The sequence below is a fragment of the Hylobates moloch genome, unplaced genomic scaffold (assembly GCF_009828535.3).
Source record: "Hylobates moloch isolate HMO894 unplaced genomic scaffold, HMol_V3 SCAFFOLD_15, whole genome shotgun sequence".
NCBI lineage: Eukaryota > Metazoa > Chordata > Mammalia > Primates > Hylobatidae > Hylobates > Hylobates moloch.
The window spans coordinates 91757301-91776985 of record NW_026652290.1 but is presented as its reverse complement, the minus strand read 5'-3'; the positions used below and the strand labels follow the sequence as shown (position 1 = coordinate 91776985).

At 53.3% G+C, this 19685-nt stretch overlaps 1 protein-coding gene across 2 annotated transcripts in view; it reads right to left on the bottom strand.

Moving 5' to 3' along the window:
- Window positions 1-261: 261 nt before the first annotated feature.
- Window positions 262-19685, bottom strand: part of NECTIN2 (nectin cell adhesion molecule 2) — a 40864-nt gene continuing 21440 nt past the window's right edge. Inside the window, exons 3-9 of one of the 2 annotated variants that reach the window (XM_032176426.2) lie at window positions 17576-17872; window positions 15658-15775; window positions 15250-15398; window positions 7649-7802; window positions 3803-3866; window positions 3584-3670; window positions 262-1379 (exon numbers count right to left, since the gene is read on the bottom strand). In XM_032176426.2, coding sequence (XP_032032317.1) covers window positions 1110-1379; window positions 3584-3670; window positions 3803-3866; window positions 7649-7802; window positions 15250-15398; window positions 15658-15775; window positions 17576-17872 — 1139 coding nt within the window. In that variant the 3' untranslated portion in view covers window positions 262-1109. Of the gene's footprint in view, window positions 1380-3583; window positions 3671-3802; window positions 3867-7648; window positions 7803-10766; window positions 11492-15249; window positions 15399-15657; window positions 15776-17575; window positions 17873-19685 lie in introns of those variants that run through there. The other variant, XM_032176427.2, reaches the window with a different exon arrangement.

The window sequence follows — 19685 nt, the reverse complement described above, 5'->3', positions numbered from 1 at the left end:
TGCACTCCAGCCTGGGCGACAGAGCGAGACTCTGCCTCAAAAAAAAACACAAAAAAACAAAAAAACAAAACATTTTGTTTTTGATTGATACATTTTTGCTCATTACTCTCTCAATTCTTATTTTGTATCTTTGGTCCCTTTGTTTTTGTCTTTAACTCTCTTGGCCCCTAGTTCACTGATTCTCTCAAGCCCTTAGACTCCTTCCTCATTCCCCTTCAGTTCTCACCCCATCCCCTTCACATCCCACAGAAAACGCAAGACTTGGTCAAAGTATAAATTCATATTTTGTAGGAAATGTAGTTTATAAAACAGTATCAATCGCTGCCCCCAATCCAGATGACCCACTTTCCCCGGAAGGGGGATGTTTAGGTCCTATTCCACTGGGCAAGGGTAAAATGATTCAGTAGTCTTCCAGGTTAACAGTAAATTCTTCTCCCAAGGCTGGGGCCGTCAAGGCACAGTCTGTATGAGGCTCACCCTGTTTGACCCTAGGCTGGGGCTGCTTGCTCGGTAGGCAGGAACTGGGGTGGGGGTGGGGGCTCAGAGAAGGGTCTGGACCCTGAGACTTCTGCTTACAGGAGGGTGCTGGGAAAACCCTGCCTTGGGCTGGGGAATCCCCTCTTTCCCACCTTTGGGGAACAGGGTGGGGAGGGGGTAAGTGGGACCCTGCTGCCTGGAGGGCTCAGGTCTGAGCAGCAGGGAGCCCTCAGCGCCCACTCCAGCAGACCTATTGGGAATTTACTACCTGAAGACAAATTATAGGTCTAGGGTCTTCTTTGTGATTTTGGGGGAGTCGAGGCATTGGGGGGTGAGAGGTATGATTTAAGGTCACAGTCTGGGAGAGGAGTCCTTGGGATCAGAGGTTGTGCAGAAGCACCTTCCCCACCTCCTGCCTCATGAGATAAGGTTGCCAGGATTCCATTATCACGGTGAATTTCTCGGGGCTCATGGGTTAGGGGTCATAGTGGAGCCACCAAGATAGAAATCACAAATGGGATGCATGTGTGTTAACCGACAGTGGCCTGGCCAGAGGTCAGGGGGCACTAGATCCTTGGCAAGAAAGCTAAGGGATCAACAGGTGAGATGTGAGATGCCAGGCGCATGGCAGCTCACACATACATGGCCCGGGACATGACAAAGCCTTTGCCCTGGTAGGAATCAGAGGGGCTGCTGTAGGACAGAGCATCATAGATGGGGTTGATCTTGTCCAGATACTCTTCCTCCTCCTCCCCCTCCTCATCCTCTAGATCCAGGGAAACGTCTTCCACAGCAGGTGGCCCTGGAGGCACTGGGATGGGGGACCCCAGGCTTGTGGCTCCAGGGTGCAAGGGTCCTGACCTTTCTTCCAAGGTGGGCAGCTCATGGTATCGAGGCATTTCCTGGAGGTAGAGCGGGGACAGGAACTCAAGATCACTTCCTACGCATGACACAGATTACCAATCTGCTCTTGACCCCAAAATCCTGACTACTCTGTCTCCCCATGCCAACAAGATGCCACCTCACCCCTTGTCCCCTGAGGCCATATTGCACTGGGACATTCATTTGGCCCTTCCCTAACCCAAAGCCCAGCGCATGCAACTCACCCCGTTAATCCTGGGACTCACTTTTTTCCTTCGATCTCTGCAAATCTTTCCCCATGAAACTTTCACCTCAGTCTTGACCTCAAGTACTTAACCTTGGGCTCTAAACAGTCCTTTGAACCTTGAGCGCAACCTCAGTGTCTGACCCCTGACCTCCAGTAGACCACTGAGGGGAGTGACTTGATTTGTCTTGTCCCAGCTTCAGGCACAGTATCCAGCAAATGTAGATAATCAATTTTCTTTCATTCTATTTTTTTTTTTTGAGACGGAGTTTTGCTCTTGTCTCCCAGGCTGTTGTGCAATGGTGCAATCTGGGCTCACTGCAACCTCTGCCTCCTGGGTCCAAGTGATTCTCCTGCCTCAGTCTCCCAAGTAGCAGGGATTACAGGTGCCCGCCACCATGCCTAGCTAATTTTTGTAATTTTTAGTAGAGACAGGCTTTCACCATGTTGGCCAGGCTGGTCTTGGAACTCCTGACCTCAGGTGATCCACCTGCCTTGGCCTCCCAAAGTGCTGGGATTACAGGCGTGAGCAACCGCACCCGGCCTTTTTCTTTCTTTCTTTTTTTTTTTTTTTTTTTGAGATAGAGTCTCGCTCTGTTGCCCAGGCCGGAGTGCAGTGGCGTGGTCTCAGCTCATTGCAACTTCTGCCTCCTGGGTTCAAGCGATTCTCCTGCTTCAGCCTCCTGAGTAGCTGGGATTGCAGGAGCATGTCACCCACGCCTGGCTTATTTTTGTTTTTAGTAGAGAAGGGGTTTCACCTTGTTAGCCAAGGTGGTCTGGAACTCCTGACATCAGGTGATCCGCCTGCCTCAGCCTCCCAAAGTGCTGGGATTACAGGTGTGAGCCACCACGCCTGACCAGATAATCAATTTTCATTGACCTAATGACTTTTCCTTTTTTTTTTTTTTGAGATAGGGTCTCACCCTGATGCCCAGGCTGGAGTGTAGTGGCCTAGCCCCAAGCACCTGGGCTTAAGCAATCCGCCCACCTCAGCCTACAGCCATTTGCCACCACACCCAGGTAAGTTCGGTATTTTTGTAGATACAAAATATTGCGGCCAGACGGATGGCTCACGCCTGTAATCCCAGCCCTTTGCGAGGCTGAGGCGGGCGGATCACGAGGTCAGGAGATCGAGACCATTCTGGCGAACACGGTGAAACCCCGTCTCTACTAAAAATACAAAAAAATTAGCCGGGCGTGGTGGTGGGCACCTGTAGTCCCAGCTACTCAGGAGGCTGAGGCAGGAGAATGGCGTGAACCCAGGAGGCGGAGGCTGCAGTGAGCCGAGATAGCGCCACTGCACTCCAGCCTGGGTGACAGAGTGAGACTCCATTAAAAAAAAAAAAATGTTGCTGGGCAGTCCATGTTGCCCACGCTGGTCTAGAGCTCCTAGGCTCAAGGGGTCCAGCTACCTCAGCCTCCCAAAGTACTGGGATTATAGACCAGAGCCACCACGCCCGGCCCAGGTGATTTTATTTATTTGTTTTTATGTATTTTTTTGAGATGGAATCTTGCTCTGTTGCCCAGGCTGGAGTGCAGTGGTGTGATCTTAGCTCACTGTAACTTCGGCCTCCTGGGTTCAGGCAATTCTTCCGCCTCAGCCTCCCAGGAGGCTAAGATTACAGGCTCGCACCACCACACCCAACTAATTTTTTGTGTTTTGAGTAGAAATGGGGTTTCACCATGTTGCACAGGCTGGTCTCGAACTCCTGACCCCAAGTGATCCTCCTGCCTTGGCCTCCCAAAGTGCTGGGATTATAGGTGTGAGCCACCGTGCCCAGCCCCCGAGTGACTTTAAATTCTAACCTTGTGACCCTGGGCCTTTTCACCCCGACCTCCCCCACGGAATCCTGAACACATCTCAATGCATTAAGCACCAACCGGGGACACACCCTTGACCTTGAGTTATGACCTTTAGTCTTTGACCTCTTCTGCCAGGCCTGACCCCTGGCCCTTCAACCCAGACCCCTAACCCACCTTTGTCTTCCCATGAACTCCTACCTGCTCAGTGCAAGAGGCGCCAGCGTCAAAGTAGGGGGTCTTGAGTGGGCTGTGCTCCGAGGCCCCCAGAGTGAAGAGCTGGGAGGGCTGTAGTGGGAGAGGGGTGGGGAGGTCAGGAACTGCCCCCACCACCTAGCCAGCTTCTCCCTGCCAGGCCCCTCCCAGCCCTGGGGTGGGTGTGGAGGTGGGGATAGCCTGGGCTCCAGGGAAAGTGCTCACCATCTCCTGCTCCTCCAGCTTCGCTTTTGGGGTCGGCGGCTTGTAGGAGGGAGGTCCCTCCAGGCTGTGGGGTAGGAGGTAGGTCAAGTGGAGACTAAGACCCGGGCATCCCTCTGACTCCAGGGATATGGCACATGCTGTTCCCTCTACCTGGGTCTCCCTTTCCCCTGCCCCCTTTTCTTGCCTGGAGTAAGAGTTTTTATTCATTCCATGAATTCCTCTTTTTCCGGGAAGCCTTCAGGTTTCCCCGGCGGATCAGGAATTCCTGTTACATGGACATACCTAGCTGTACTTCCCCCTCAGGGCACTTACTGAATTTGTACTTGAAATGTTATTTATAATTACCATGCCCCACTGTGAGCTCTGGGAGGGAAAAAAGATATGTGTTGGGCTGGGGGCAGTGGCTCACGCCTGTAATCCCAGCACTTTGGAAGGCTGAGGCGGGCAGATCACCTGAGGTCAGGAGTTCGAGACCAGCCTGGCCAATATGGTGGAACGCCATCTCCCCAAAAAAATACAAAAATTAGCTGGGCGTGGTGGTGCATGCCTGTAATCCCAGCTACTCAGGAGGCTGAGGCACAAGAATCGCTTGAACTCGGGAGGCGGAGGTTGCAGTGAGCTGAGATCACTCCACTCCAGCCTGTGCGATAGAGTGAGATGCCGTCTCAAAAATTAAAAAAAAAAAAAAAAAGAAAAAAAAAGAAAGCTCAGTCGGGCATGGTGGCTCACGCTCCCGTTTGGGAGGCTGAGGCAGGCAGATCACCTGAGGTCAGGAGTGTGAGACCAGCCTGACCAACATGGAGAAACCTTGTCTCTACTAAAAATACAAAATTAGCCAGGCGTGGTGGCGCATGCCTGTAATCCCAGCTACTCGGGAGGCTGAGGCAGGAGAATTGCTTGAACCCGGGAGGTGGAGGTTGCGGTGAGCTGAGATCACGCTATTGCACTCCAGCCTGGGAAAAAAGAGCCAAACTCCACCTCAAAAAGAAAAAAAAAAAGAAAAGAAAAAAAAGAAAGATCTGGGTCATCAGCAAGTTGTCTCCAGAATCCACTATGAGGAATTCAGTAAATATTTGTGAAAAGAATGAATGAATAAATGAAGTGCCTTCCTGTCCCTCAAATTAGGTTAAAGTTCCTGTCCCTTATTCGACACACCCACAGACCAAGGCATACAGTAATGACAGGTGCTTACGATGCTTTCTGTCAGCTCAGATGTCCCCTCTTCCAGGAAGCTCTCCCTGACCATCCATGCTGGGTCAGATGCCCCCTCTGGCTTCTCAGAGCTCCGTCAACTGCCCTATCCCATCACTGGTCATACTACACCATCACTATCTGGAGACAGTTTTGTCTCCTCCTCCATATTGTGAGCTCCAGGCCTTCTCGGACACACTGGGTCACGGCATGGAGCTGCACACAGAGGAGATCAGCAGCAAGTTATTGGTTTGAACTAACTAGATGATTGAGACAGTGGTGAAACAGACCTTCCTGTGCATCAGAAGAACTTAGGGAGCTTGTGGTAAATACAGATTCCAGGCCGGGCATGGTGGCTCACGCCTGTAATCCCAGCACTTCGAGAGGCTGAGGTGGGCGGATCACCTGAGGTCAGGAGTTCGAGACCAGCCTGGGCAACATGGCAAAACCCCGTCTCTACAAAAATACACAAACTAGCTAGGTGTGGTGGTGCGTGTCTGTGGTCCCATTTACTTGGGATGCTGCAGTAGGAAGATTGGTTGAGCTCAGGAGGCGAAGGTTGCAGTGAGCTCAGATTGTACCACTGAACTCCAGCCTGAGGGACAGAGTGAGATCCTGTCTCAAAGAAACAAATTTTGCATACCTCACATACCTCAGACTGCTCTGAGCTATTTTTCTTTTCTTTTTTTTTTTTTTACAAGGTCTCACTCTGTTGGCCAGACTGGAGTACAGTGGTGTGATCATAGCTCACTGCAGCCTCCACATGCCCCCACCCCCACCTCAGCCCACGCAAGTAGCTGGGACTACAGGCACGGGCCACCAGGTCTGGGTAATTTTTGTATTTTTTTTGTAGAGACAGGTTTCGCCATGTTGCCCAGGCTGGTCTCGAACTCCTGAGCTCAAGTCATCTACTTGGGTTGGCTTCCCAAAGTGCTGGGATTACAGGTGTGAGGCACCGTGCCCAGTCTTATTTTTTAAGATACAGGGTCTTGCTCTGTCATCCAGGCTAGAGTGCAGTGGCATGATCATAGCTCATTGCAGGCTTGAGCTCCTGGGCTCAAGTGACCTCCCACCCCAGCCTCCTGAGGAGCTGGGACCACAGGCGTGCACCACTCTGCCTGGCTAATTTTGTTTATTTTTTTAGAGATGGTGTCTCACTTTGATGCTCAGTCTGATCTCGAACACTAGCAACAAGAGCCTTGGCCTTCCAAAGTGCTGGCATTGGCTGGGTGCAGTGGCTCATGCTTGTGATCTTAGCACTTTGGGAGGCCGAGGCGGGTGGATCACTTGAGGTCAGGAGTTCAAGAGCAGCCTGGCCAACATGGTGAAACTCCGTCTCTACTAAAAATACGAAAATTAGCCGGGCGTGGTGGCGCACATCTGTAATCCCAGCTACTCCAGAGGCTGAGGCTGGAGAATCGCTTGAATCCGGGAGGCGGAGGTTGCAGTGAACCGAGATCGCGCCTTGGCACTCCAGCCAGGGCGACAGACCAAGACTCCATCTTAAACAAAAACAAAAACAAAACAAAGTGCTGGGATTACAGGCAGGAGCCACCCTGCCTGACCCACCCTGCCTGACCAGTGTTACTCTTTATCTTCAGGTTTCTGGAATTTGTGATACAAAGAGCAATGGATAGCCAATCAATAGCTTATGTTATTTTATTTTATTTAATTAATTAATTTTTTTTGAGACAGAGTCTCGCTCTGTCGCCCAGGCTGGAGTGCAGTGGCGCGATCTCGGCTCACTGCAAGCTCCGCCTCCCGGGTTCACGCCATTCTCCTGCCTCAGCCTCTCCGAGTAGCTGGGACTACAGGCGCCCGCCACCACGCCCGGCTAATTTTTTTGTATTTTTAGTAGAGATGGGGTTTCACCGTGGTCTCGATCTCCTGACCTCGTGATCCACCCGCCTCGGCCTCCCAAAGTGCTGGGATTACAAGCGTGAGCCAGCTTATGTTATTTTAATGTAAATTCTCCATAACAATTTAGGAACTGCCCTTTCTTCTTTTATTAAAAACAAGTAACTTAGCCAAGGCCAGGCACGGTGGCTCACGCCTGTAATCTCAGCACTTTGGGAGTCCGAGGAGGGTGGATCCCGAGGTCAGGAGATCAAGAGCATCCTGGCTAACACAGTGAAACCCTGTCTCTACTAAAAATCAAAAAAATTAGCCGGGCGTGGTGGTGGGTGCCTGTATTTCCAGCTACTCCGGAGGCTGAGGCAGGAGAATTGCTTTAACCCGGGAGGCGGAACTTGCAGTGAGCCGAGATTGCGCCATTGTACTCCAGCCTGGGTGACAGAGCGAGACTCCGTCTCAAAAAAAAAAAAAAAAAAAAAATAGGAGTGGTCTTCCTATGTTACCCAGACTGGGCTCAAATTCCTGGGCTCAAGCGATCTATCTCCCCACTTCAGCCTCCAAAAGTGCTGGGATGACAGGTGTAAGCCACTGTGCCTGGCCCCCAGCTAATTTTTAAATTCAATACCATACTTTATGGCGGAGAGAAACTCTTACCTCCCTACTCCATTTAGATCCCAGTTCCTTTAGGTCTGTCTGTTTCACACAGCCATTATGGAGAATTTTCTCCCACCCTCACCCCTACCCCATACTCCTGAGTTCTTCGACCCCTCTCCCATCCTCGTCTCAGGGTCCATCACTTACTCTTCATCCTCCTCTGCCCCCTGCAGCGTCTGCTCCTTCCGCTGCTGCCGGCAGATAAGGATGCCCGTGGTGGCCACAGCAGTAGCAATGATGGCAGCGATGATGCCCCCGATGATGCCGCCTGTAGCCCCTGCGCCTGCTGTGTTGGGGGTCTCTGCAAGGAGAGGGACAGCGTGAGGGGGTCTCCAGGAGGAAGCCACAGCTCCTTATTCCAAGTGACCATTCCACCCCAAGTCATTGCCTGCCTGTCTGTGTCCTCTCCCACGGGCAGGGGACATTCTTTCATTCAACTCAAACTGCTGAGCATGAGGAAGGAGCGAGGATGGAGGATGTGTGTCCCGCATGGGAGATGAGTGGAGAACGAAACATACAAAGTGTCTACCTTCATGGAACTTTGATTCTGGTTGGGCAGGGAGAACAACAGTAAGCAAACCAGTACAATAGCTCGCGTGCCAGATGGGAGTTAAGTAACGGGGGATACAAAAATATAGACTGCGGAAGTGATAGGTGCAAAGTGGGGTCCCCAAAGGTAGTGGGAGGGCCTCTACCTTACTGTAAGGTGACAACTGAGCAAGGGCCTGAAAGAGACACTGGGGATGAGTCATGAGAGTGTCTGGGGGTATCGCAGGCAGCGCAAACAGCCAGAGGCCCTGCAGGAGGCTTGTGGGGCTCTATGGTTTTTTTTTTTGAGACGGTCTCGCTTTGTCACCCAGGCTAGAGTGCAGTGGCATTATCACCACCAACTGTAGCCCCAATCTCCTGGGCTCAAGCGATCCTCCCACCTCACCCTCTGGAGTGGCTGGAATTACATGCATGTGCCGCCAGGCCCAGTTTTTTTTAATTTTTAAAAATTTTTTGTAGAGATGGGGTTTTGCCATGTTGCCCAGGCTGGTCTTGAACTCCTGGGCTCAAGTGATCCTCCCGCCTCGGCCTCCCAACGTTCTGGGATTATGCCGTGCTCGGCCTGCCTTGTGTTGTTTTTAAAGGACAGCAAGTAAACCATGTAGCTGGGGCAGAATGAGGCGGGGGAGAATGGGGAGATGAGAGGAGAGGAGACAGGACCAGGGGCGGCTAGAAGGCAGAGAATGCGGGGGCAGAATTCTGGGATCCAGAATCACCTCTGGGGACTAGAATCTCCTTCCACTTATCAGGAAAGGGGTTAGGGCTGGGGGCAGTGACTAATGCCTGTAATCCCAGCGGTTTGGGAGGCCAAAGCAGGCGGATTGTTCAAGATCAGCCAGGGCAAGGAGCACAAGACCTCATCTCTAGAAAAAATTTTAAAAATTAGCTGGGGGCTAGCCGGGTGCATTGGCTCACGCCTATAATCCCAGCACTTTGGGAGGCTGAAGTGGGAGGATCGATCGCTTGAGCCCAGGAGTTTGAGCCCAGTCTGGGTAATATAGGGAGACCACCCCCCTTCTAAAAAAAAAAAAAAAAAAAAAAAAAGGCTGGGCGTGTTACTCAGGAGGCTGAGACGGGAGAATTGCTTGAACTTGGGAGGTGGAGGGTGCGGTGAGCCGAGATCGTACCACTGCACTCCAGCCTGGGTAACAGAGCTAGACCCCGTCTCAAAAAAAAGGCAAGACAGGAAAAGGGGTGGAGAAGCGAGAAGCCCCTGTGCTCCTGGGCCTCTCCTTCCTTGCTAGCACCTCCCATTTCCATTTCTCAAGTCTTTCCTAATGGAAGAGTTTTTGGAGCGGTTACCCGTTTATTTGCCAATTTCCACACTAGACTGTGTGCCCGAGGTTCAGCACACAGTAGGTGTTTGGTGGGTGTGTAAGGAGGACTCAGCATGGCACTGAAGGATCCACTGTATGCCAGGCAGACCCAATTCCCTGCCCCTGCCCTCCGGTTGCCTGGGTGGGGTGGGTGGGCGAGTACAGACAACAAACAACCAGAGGAAGTAACAAGTATGGAAGAGCCCATGGGGGTCACGCATGCATCAGCCTCACTCTCCAGATGAGGAGGAAGCTTCCAGAGGACGCTGGACTGTTGGATCTCCACTGCTCCCGTTCCACAGCCTGGCATCCTCCGGAGGGCTTCAGAGGGTGGGGGAGTGAGAGAGAGAGACTGCCCCTCGGTCCACACACACACCTTCATCCTAAACATACTGCTGCTATTCTTGTGGTCATTATGGCCGTGCGCACCGGAGGACGGGACTGGGTCTGTGCAGGTCACAGCTGCAGCCCCAGCACCGCCTGGCACAGTGCTTGGTGGGGTCTGTGGAGGTCGACGAGGCTGCATGAGGGCATCACGGGCACGTCCTTACTAGGTCCCACGACAGCCTTGTGAGGCCGATGTAAATACCTGCCCCGTGTTACAGAGGAGGCACGGAGGCTTGGGAGAGCAGAGGTGACGCGGGTAAAAACCTGCCCCTTACTGAACCTGGGAGTTCAAGGCCCCCCCCCCCCGCCCCGTCTTTGCTTTTCCGGTTGAGAGGAGCTGGAGGGAGCTGCCACCACTCCCAGGGAGCCACTGAAAAGTCCCTTGGGGTGATCCCTGGGGGCAAGGATGGAGAAGGGGGTGGGGGAAGCCACAGTTGGGGTGGCTAGAGGTGGGACTTCCCCGGCACCCCCCCGCCTGCCCCATGCCCTTAGGGCCCCTAAGAATGGGAGTGGGGAGCAGCCCTCCCCTCCCGAGACCCCCAGCAACCTGGGGGAGTTGAGGTCTGAGGCTCCATTGGATCACAGCCCTCTGGCCTCCCATTCTCTCAGGACGCAGGGAACCTGGCTGAGCCCCTGCTGTCCCCACCCCCACCTCCACCCGAGGGCCCAGGAGTCCAGAGAACTCCTGCCTCTGACGGGTCTGGCCACACCATCCAGAAAGGCAGCCTCTGTCCTGGGACCCAGGAGTCCAAATGTCCAGGCCTCTGAGTCCCCAGTCCAGTGACCTGAATCCTAGTTCCACGAGCCTCGCGGTTCTTGGCCATCCAATGCGTCTTTCAAGGATCCAAGTGGTCCGAGCCCCACAGCCTTCCCCAGTCTAACCCCTGCCAGGCTCTCATTCCCTGGGGGCGTGGATCAGCTCTTCCCAGCCCTGGGACCTAGGAGTCCCTGTCCCACCCCCTCTTTCCCCACCACCCAAGGAGGGGGTCTGATGTATTACAAGACACCCCCGATGTTTTCCTCCAAGGCATTTATTAACTCCTGAGTGTCACGGGGCCAGGGGCAGGCTGGAGCCAAAACCAAGTCTCTGGGGATAGGGGTCCTCTCTGGATCCCCACTACTCAGCTCTCCGGGCTCCCCATGCAGCCCTAGAGACGGGAGAAGTCCAGTGTGCCGTTCCACCTCCCTCCAAGTCCTAAGAAAGTGGGAGGCAGTGTTCCACTCCAGTGTCGTCCAGACGAGCAAGTCCAACCAGTCTGGAACCCTAGGCCGGCGTGGCCCGGTCGGGGGCAGGAGGGCCGGGCCCAGCTCTGTCTCTGTCTGTGTCCAGGTCACACATAAACTGCCCGCCGTGAGATGAGAGAGCCATCCAGCTGGGACTCCATGTCATCCTCGAGTGCTGGGGGTGGAGGCAACATGAGGCCTTTCTCCGCCTTCTCTTCCTCCTCCTCCTCCTCCTCCTCATCCTTGCCATCTGGTTCCATGGGACCAGGGACTACTGGTGTCCAGAAGACAGGGTCCCCATTGCCCAACACCTGAGTTTTCGGATCGTAGAATCCCCCGTCGCCACTGGCTCCTCCTCCTCCTCCTCCTCCTCCAGGGCTCTTCCTCCTCCTCCTCACCCTCAGCAGGATGAAGGCCAAGGACCCCCCAGCCAGAAGCAGCAGCACCAGCAGTGTCCCCCCCACGGCCCCCCACACCAGCGGACCCACGTCTCGGGGCGAGGCCCTGGGGGTTTCTGAGGAGAGAGAGAAGGAGGGGTGAGAGAGAGAGAAAGGGAGACACAAGGTCACGAGGATAGCTCTGGGGAGTTAAGGGGTTGGGGAGACGCAGGATAGGCGGGGATGGAGGGAGCGGGAGTGACCAGAATTAGGGGGTGACTCTAGGCAGAAGAATGGAGGAGGAGGAGGAGGAGTAGGGGGGAAGGGGAAGCCCCTTTGCCCTTCACTACAGCCTGAGCACCACTTTGTACAAGGAGGGGGAGGCCAATCAGTGGTCCCCAGGTGTTAGTGTTTTGCACAATTTAAATTGCTAGCCAACCTTTCAAAAATCAGGTGGTTTCATTCACTTAAAAATCCAGTTTCTCTTAGGGGGGAAAAATCAGATCTAGCAACACCAAACTCCCATGTCTGGTGATCGCTGTAGCTGAGTGGAAGCTGGCTATTCGGATGCAATAGATCTGGCCGCCTGGTCACTGGCCGGGACCCTGGTGCCATCTGACTTCGCAGCCCTCCCTGAATGTGCTGTGGGGTCCTCACAAAGCTACGAGCTCGGGGGCACACCCCCTTGGGGGAGGACAGCTGGGTTTCAGTGGGAGGCTTTCTGATCCCAAAGCTTTCTGCAGAGGGCCACAGATTCCTGATAATTCTGCCCTCTCGAGTGGCTGGGAGCATTTATTCCAAGTGCCTCCTCTCTAGGCCACTTATCCCCAGTATGTAAAATGGGGTTCTCACAGACCAGGACAGTGGGACTTCCTTAGTGCTCCCTGCAGGGGCTGAGCAGGTGGGGATGGGGGGGATGGGAGGTAGTGGGGAGGTGGAGAGAGAGAGGAAGCCAGGAAGTGCTGAGGAGGGAAGTGTGAGCAGGGAGGGATGGGGCTCCTGGGCCCCAAGCCAGGGACAGAAATCAATGTAACCAGAATCTTCCCACCTCCACTTCCCCTATCCCTGCATGCAAGGCCTAACTGGGACAGACGGGGGTGGGGGGTTCACCCACACCTGACCCCACCTCTACACCTCTACACACAGGAGGGGCTCAGACCCAGGAAGGACGGACATCTGTTTCTGTTGTTTTCAAACAGGGGGTCATGACCCAGCGGGCTGTCAAATCAGCTTAGTGACTCACAAATAGCATTAAAAAAAAGGAGGATAAAATCTTTTTTGGCGGGGGGTAGGGTGGTATATATGTCTCTAACTAAACACCGGGTTGAGGAGTGAAACAGATTTTTCTCCTGTGCTGGTCACTAACTGGACCAGGTTGAGCCTATTTCGGGAGGCCTGTCCCTGTTTCTGGAGGTGGCATTGGTGTTTTGGAACTCGAAGCTGAGTCTGTTCATATATCTAGGGTTGAAAGTTCTGAATCAGGCTTAGGGTGGTGGCTCACGCCTGTAATCTCAGCACTTTGGGAGGCCGAAGCTGGAGGAATGCTCTGAGGCCAGGAGTTCAAGACCAGCCTGGCCAACATAGCGAGACCCTGTCTCTTAAAAATAAAAAGTTCTCTGAGTCTCCCTAAAGATAGATCTGTCCTGTGCTGCAGCATTCGTACCCTGTGTTCGTGCTGCTGTGGACTCCATACTGTGTCTCCATGACGACTCTGTGTGTGCCTGGATGTGGGTTCGTGGCTCAGAGACCCTCTGAGAGTGACCCCAGGAGCTTTGAGTATGTCTCCTCTGGCTGTGGCTGTCGGGGCACTCACTGCTCGCGACAGGATTTCTACAGTGCTTGGAGCACGCACGTTTCTGCAGGCATTATCTGTAGGCACGTGTTTCTGTAATGGTGTTGTTGGCTAGGGGTGGCCCTGTGGCCACCGTCGTGGGGAGGTGGGGGTGTCTTTCTGCAGCGCTGAGTCTCTATTGCATCTGTGTTCTGTAGGCTCCGACCTTGGAGCCACCTGCTGGGTGTGTGGGCAGGGGATCAGCTTGTCAGGTGTATCTGGGGTAGAGGTTAGGGGTGTATTTCCAGTTCCGTGTCTGTCTGGGCGGGTGGAGCTGACCCTCCCCTGGGTGTGCTACTGAGGGCAGGGGCTGTGGCTCATTCACCATTGTATTCCCAACCTCAGCAAGAGTGCCTAGCAAACAGGAAACACATATTTGTTGAATGAGAATCTCCCTAACGGAGTTTCTGGAGAATTTCGGAGGAGTTTCGGGGAGTTTCGGGAGATTTCCCAGGGACAAGCGCCTCCCAGGGTGTCTTTGATTTTCCGTCTGAGGGTCTGTGAGTGAGGGATGACATTCCTCCATGTGCAGCCGTCACTGTCCTGGATTAGTTTTGCCCCCAGCGTGTCTGTGTGATGTCTCCCTCCGGGGACTTGTGCGCATCCTCGCGCGCCAGGTGAGCCCAGAGCAGGACAGCTGTCTCTCTGGGTTGCTGTCTGTGACAGTGTTTCCCATACGGGTGTCCTATGTCCCTGGCTGTATCTGGATTCCTGAAGAGGGGTCTGTTTTCCCTCGGGTGTCCCTGCAAGGGTGTGTGCATTCTAAGATTATGACTCAGTAAGGGGGTCTGTTTCTGTCCCTCCGTGGCTAGTCTGTCTGCATGACAGGGACAAGCCCGTCTGGGATTTTGTCCCTACACCTTCAGTCATGTTTCTGGGGGGCCTGCACATTGCGTGTTTGCACAGGTGTGCTGCATGGACCATCGCCCTGGGGTGTTTCTAAGAATGTCTTTTTCTGGCCAGGCGCAGTGGCTCACGCCTGTAATCCCAGCACTTCAAGGAGGCCGAGGCGGGTGGATCACCTGAGGTCAGCAGTTCGAGGCCAGCAGTTCGTGACCAGCCTGACCAATATGGTGAAACCCTGTCTCTACTAAAAATACAAAACTTAGCTGGGCTTGGTGGCGAGCGCATATAGACCCAGCTACTCAGGAGGCTGAAGCAGTAAAATTGCTTGAACCCGGGAGGCGGAGGTTGCGGTAAGCTGAGATTGCGCCACTGCACTTCACCCTGGGTGACAGAGCGAGACTCCATCTCAAAAAAAAAAAAAAAAAAAAGAATGTCCCTTTCCAGGTGTCATCTGGCTTCGTTCAGTCTGTCTTGGCCGGTGCCACTGTCCTCCTGGGTGTGTGTTTTGGTGACAATGGGTTTGAGTGTGCAGGGTTACCATTCAGGTGAGTGTCTGGATTCTGATGCATCTCTGCAACAGAATTTCCCAGCACAGGGAGTGTCTGTGGCTGTGGGTCCTGCCAGCTGTGGCTCTGACAGGAGGCGTCTCTGGCTCCAGCTCCGGGGCCCAGGGGTCTCTCTGTCCCAGGGAGCATGGCTCTGTTAACAATCCTAGTCTCGCTCTAGGTGTGTGGCTCTGCAGTTGTGAGTTTGACCCAGTTTCCATCACTGGATGACGGTCTGGCTTTGCGCTTTTCCTCTTTGGCTCCGTGCCGTGGGGCCGGATTGTGTTTCTGGGGGCGGGAGCTCTTGGTTTCTGTCTCTTTGAGGTTTGTGTGCCTGACTCTAGGTGTGTGTCTTTCTCAGGAGCTGCAGCCCAGGGCAGCTTCCTTGGGTCTCTTCGTGAGGACCCTATCCAGGCCTCTACTTTCTAGGAACCCCGAGCAAAGTCCTCAGCCCCCGAACTCTGCTGCCTTCACCTACCCCGACACCCCAAATCCAGACCCTAATCTGAGGCCACGAGGGGAAGGCTGACCCTCATCTCCCCTCAGCCAGGCGGGTCTGCATCCCTCCCAGGCCGGCGGCGCAGCCTCCCCCAGTGCAGCCCCAAATCCTGAAGGGCAGAACTCCAGGGGAGCGGACCCAGGTCTCCACACACGGCCCCCAAGACCCACTCACCTCGGACAAAGATGACCTGCTCAGCGCGGCCCATGCCCACGGCATTGGTGACTGTGCAGACGAAGGTGGTATTGAACAGACTGTCCACCGCGTGGATGACCAGCTGGGAGCCCTGGGCTACTGCGGAGGTCGGGAAGGTGCCTGAGGTCCTGGAGGGGTGTGGGCTCAGGTGAGAGGGATGCCAAGGTCGAGAGGGGAGCACAGGCCTCATCCCTAAAGATATACCCACCAGGAGCCAAGCTCCAGGGACCTAAGTACTCCCGGAGACCCCAAATTGCTGAAATGCAAGCTCCCTTCATCCTGGAGGACTTAAGAGTTTAGGCCCAGCCCCTCCTCCCTCAGATCCAGGAGTCCAGGCCCACAGCCCCTCCTCCCTTAGATCCAGGGTTCTGAGACCACGTGACTCACGTGCTCCAGTCATAGCCCGTGGGCTCTGGGTTGCTGCGGACATCACAGCTCAGGGTGGCATCAGTACGGCCGAGGTACCAGTTGTCATCATAGCCGGAGATGGACACTTCAGGAGGGTCTGGGGGAAATGGGGGGACTGGATCAGCAAGGAAGAGAATCCCAGAGCTGGTGGACAGGTTAGCAGATGGACAGGAATGCTAAAGAAACGGGGCGGGTTGGCAGGAGGTACAGCAGTCAAAACCGTCTGGAGCAAATCAGTCCAGGCTGTGTATGCTCATGTCAGTGTAGACACTGTTCAGGGAAACCACTGTGGAGAATTTTGTGGGAGTTATTGTTCAGTGCTGGCAGTGCCTGAGGGAGCCACTACAAATTGTGTGTGTGTGTGTGTGTGTGTGTGTGTGTGTGTGTGTGTTTGAGACAGGATCTTGCTCTGTTGCCCGGGATGGAAAGCAGTGGGGTGATCTTGGTTTACTGCAACCTCCACGTCCTGGGCTCAAGCCATCCTCCCGCCTCAGCCTCCCAAGTGGTTGGGATTACAGGCATGTACCAGCACGTCCAGCTAATTTTGGTATTTTTAGTAGAGACAGGGTTTCACCATGTTGCCTAGGCTGGTCCCGAACTCCTGACCTCAAGTGATCTGCCCACCTTGGCCTCCCAAAGTGCTGGGATTGCAGGCGTGAGCCACCGCGCCCGGCCTGTGTATGTGTTTTTGACATGGAGGGAGGATGTCAAAACAGGGTTTGGGCAACCAGTGTAGGTCCTGGGAGGAAAGTGGCACAGAGGAGGATCAGGGGAGCTGGTGCACTTATGGGCGCACGTGATGCACGTTGCCTGGGGGAGCTGGTGTAGACTTGGCTTAGGGAATCTGTGTAAGTGCAGGCATTGCCTGGGGAGCTAGTGTAGACAACATTGAGTTAGAGTATGTGGTCATTTTGGATAGTGGTGGAAGAGATGGTTAAGCCAGTATTTGAGGGATTCTGTGTGAAGAGTGCCAGGGTGGTCTCTCTGGGTAACATTATGAGGTGTGAGTATAGGCAGTTTCTGGAAGAGCTAGCAAAAAACCCAGTGGGAGGGGTCAGGATCAACAGGGTCCGGAGGGTGGAGCCTGTAATGTAATATATAATATAATGTAATCATATTACATTAAATAATAAATAATAAAATATATTTTCATATATAACTTATAATTTATATATTTTATATAATATATACTTTATATATTTTATATAATATATAATATATACAAATATAATAAAAAATAATAAAAATAAAAAATAATAAATAAATACAATGTAAATAATATCAGGGATCAGGGGTCGGTGTAGAGACTCTGGGAGACTCAGTATAGACGGCACCTAGGGAAGTCAAGGCAGAAGTATGGGAAGGTGTGCAGACGATGTTAGGTTGGGCAGTGTAGACATGTAGACATGGCCCAGCATGATTGATCTGACGGTCCAGGGGCAGTGTCAACTGGGGTCCATGGGAGCCAGAAAAGACACTGTTGGGGGCAGCTCTTTGCTGGTAAACCAACTCTCTGGGGAATAAAAGAAGCCCCCATTTCTAGGGTTTGCCAATTTCCTTGGTGTAAATATTCCCCAAGGTTGATTTCAAGCTACCGAGAAGACTTCATTGGATGTGGAATTGGAAAGAAATGTATCAAACTGGCTCTTGCAAGCCCATCCCAGCTTACCACAGACTAGGCATGGCATGCAGGAACCCAGTAAAGCCAGTGTAGACAATGAGGGGGAAGTATGTAGATTTGCCCATGGGAGCCAGTGTAGACAATGGCAGGAAAGTAGTGCAGAATTTGGCTTCAGGGAACCCACGTAGACAACATTCAGAGACAACGTAGACAGTGCTTTAGAGAAGCCAGTGCAGGCAGTTTTGATGGGGGAGGGGTCACCCCCGATGCACTTACAGCGTACAGAGAGGGTCACAGGTATCAGGGCTGGCTCCTCGAAGCTCTCATGCTCCACTTTGCAGGTGACGGTGACACCATCTGCTCGGCCCGAGGGCACCAAGGTGAAGCGGCTGGTGACGGTGACAGTGCCGGCCAGGGTCCCTGACACCTGAGTCTCTTTGGCTTCCCAGTCCAGGGATGAGAGCCAGGAGATCCGGGCAGGTGGGCGGCCCTCTTTGGAGATGCAGAGGGCCACTGTCGTAGGGTCCTGGCTGAACGTGACCTTCTGGGCCTCAGCTTGGTTCTCGGGCTTGGCTGGGGAGAGGATGAGAGGGGGTGCATCACTCCTCACTGGCAGTCATTCAACAAACACTCAGCAGAGGAGCAGGGAGGTTAGGCCCTAACTGCCGGGGTTCCAATCCCAGCTCTGCTGCTTATCAGCGGCCTGGCTTGGGGTAAGTGGTTTTGCAACTCTAGCTGTTTCTTCTTTTGTAAAACGGGGAGAATGAAAGTACCCACCCCTAGGATTGCTGTGTGAATTAAATAATACACTGATAGGTAAATGGCTTAGGGTAATGTCTGGCCTGCACTGCCCTATCCAAGTGTTGCCCATTTTATTTTACTTTATTTATTTTTTAGAGACAGGGGTCTGCTCTGTCACCTGGTGTGGTGTGATCATAGCTTGCTGCAGCCTCCACCTCCTAGGCTCAAGTGATCCTCCCGCCTTGGCCTCCAGAGTAGCTAGGACCATGGGCATGCAGCACCATGCCCGGCTAATTTTTAAATCTTTTTGTAGAGAAGAGTTCTTGCTATGTTGTCCAGGCTAATCTCAAACTCCTGAGCACAAGCCATCTTCCCACCTCGGCCCCCCAAAGCTCTGAGGTTACAGGTGCCTGGCCTGGCCATTTCGGTATACTGTCTCTTCGCCCTGCCAGAGATGCAGAGACAGGGTCCAAAAGCCTGGAGGAGGCTGAGATTAAAAAAAAAAAGCTGGTCAGGCGTGGTGGTTCACACCTGCAATACCAGCACTTTAGGAGGCTGAATCACTTGAGGCCAGGAATTTGAGACCAGTCTGGCCAACATGGTGAAAACTTATCTCTAGTGAAAATACAAAAATTAGGATGGGCGCAGTGGCTCACGCCTGTAATCCCAGCACTTTGGGAGGCCCAGGTGGGCAGATTACCTGAGGTCAGGAGTTCTAGACCAGCCTGGCCAACGCGGTAAAACCCCGTCTCTACTAAAAATGCAAAAATTAGCTGGGTGTGGTGGCAGGTGCCTGTAATCCCAGGTACTTGGGAGGCTGAGGTAGGAGAATTGCTTGAACCTGGGAGGCGGAGGTTGCAGTGAGCCGAGATCGTGCCACTGCCCTCCAGCCTGGCAACAGAGCGAGACTCTGTCTCAAAAAAAAAAAAAAAAAAAAGCAAATCAAGGACGAGTAACTAAGTAATGTGGTTCAAAGGTCCAGCTGAAAAGGCCCCCTGTTCCTTTTCCTGTAATCACCATTAGATGATTGTATGACCGGAAGTGTGATAAAGGCAGAAAATTCTCAAAGCTGTTTCTTTTTTTTATACCCTTTCCACCTCATCCTCTTGGAAAACATGGAAAAAAAAAATCACAAAAACAAACCTCCAGGAAGAATAGCAGCTCATGCTTACGATGTGTGTCCCCCACCAGACTCACATTTTCTGTTGCTTTCTGGACCTGGGTATCCATCTCTGAACTTCTCAACACGGTCTGACTCTCCTCCTCTTCCCAGCTCTCCCTTCCCACCGCCTTCTCCCCTGACCATCGTGGAGCATCCAACAAGCCTCCCTACATCCTCCTGGCCGCCCTCCAAGCTGTTAGAATAGTGACTCAGGGCCCGAGCCCACCACTTCCTCATGGCCACCACCCCTGGCCACTCCACGTGCTCCCCATCCATGCCCTCCTCAGTCTCTGCCTCCACCCACTTTGGGGTTTTGGTTGGTGATTTTGTGCCTGGATTGCTTTGGCCTCCTTCTCCAGACCCCACTCCAAGCCCCACTTCCTCAAGGGCACTTTCCTGACCGCCGACTCTGGCCAACTATCCCTTGGTGGCTCACACATCATGAAGACAGAGGCTTTGGCTGTTTTGTTCCTTACTTCCGCC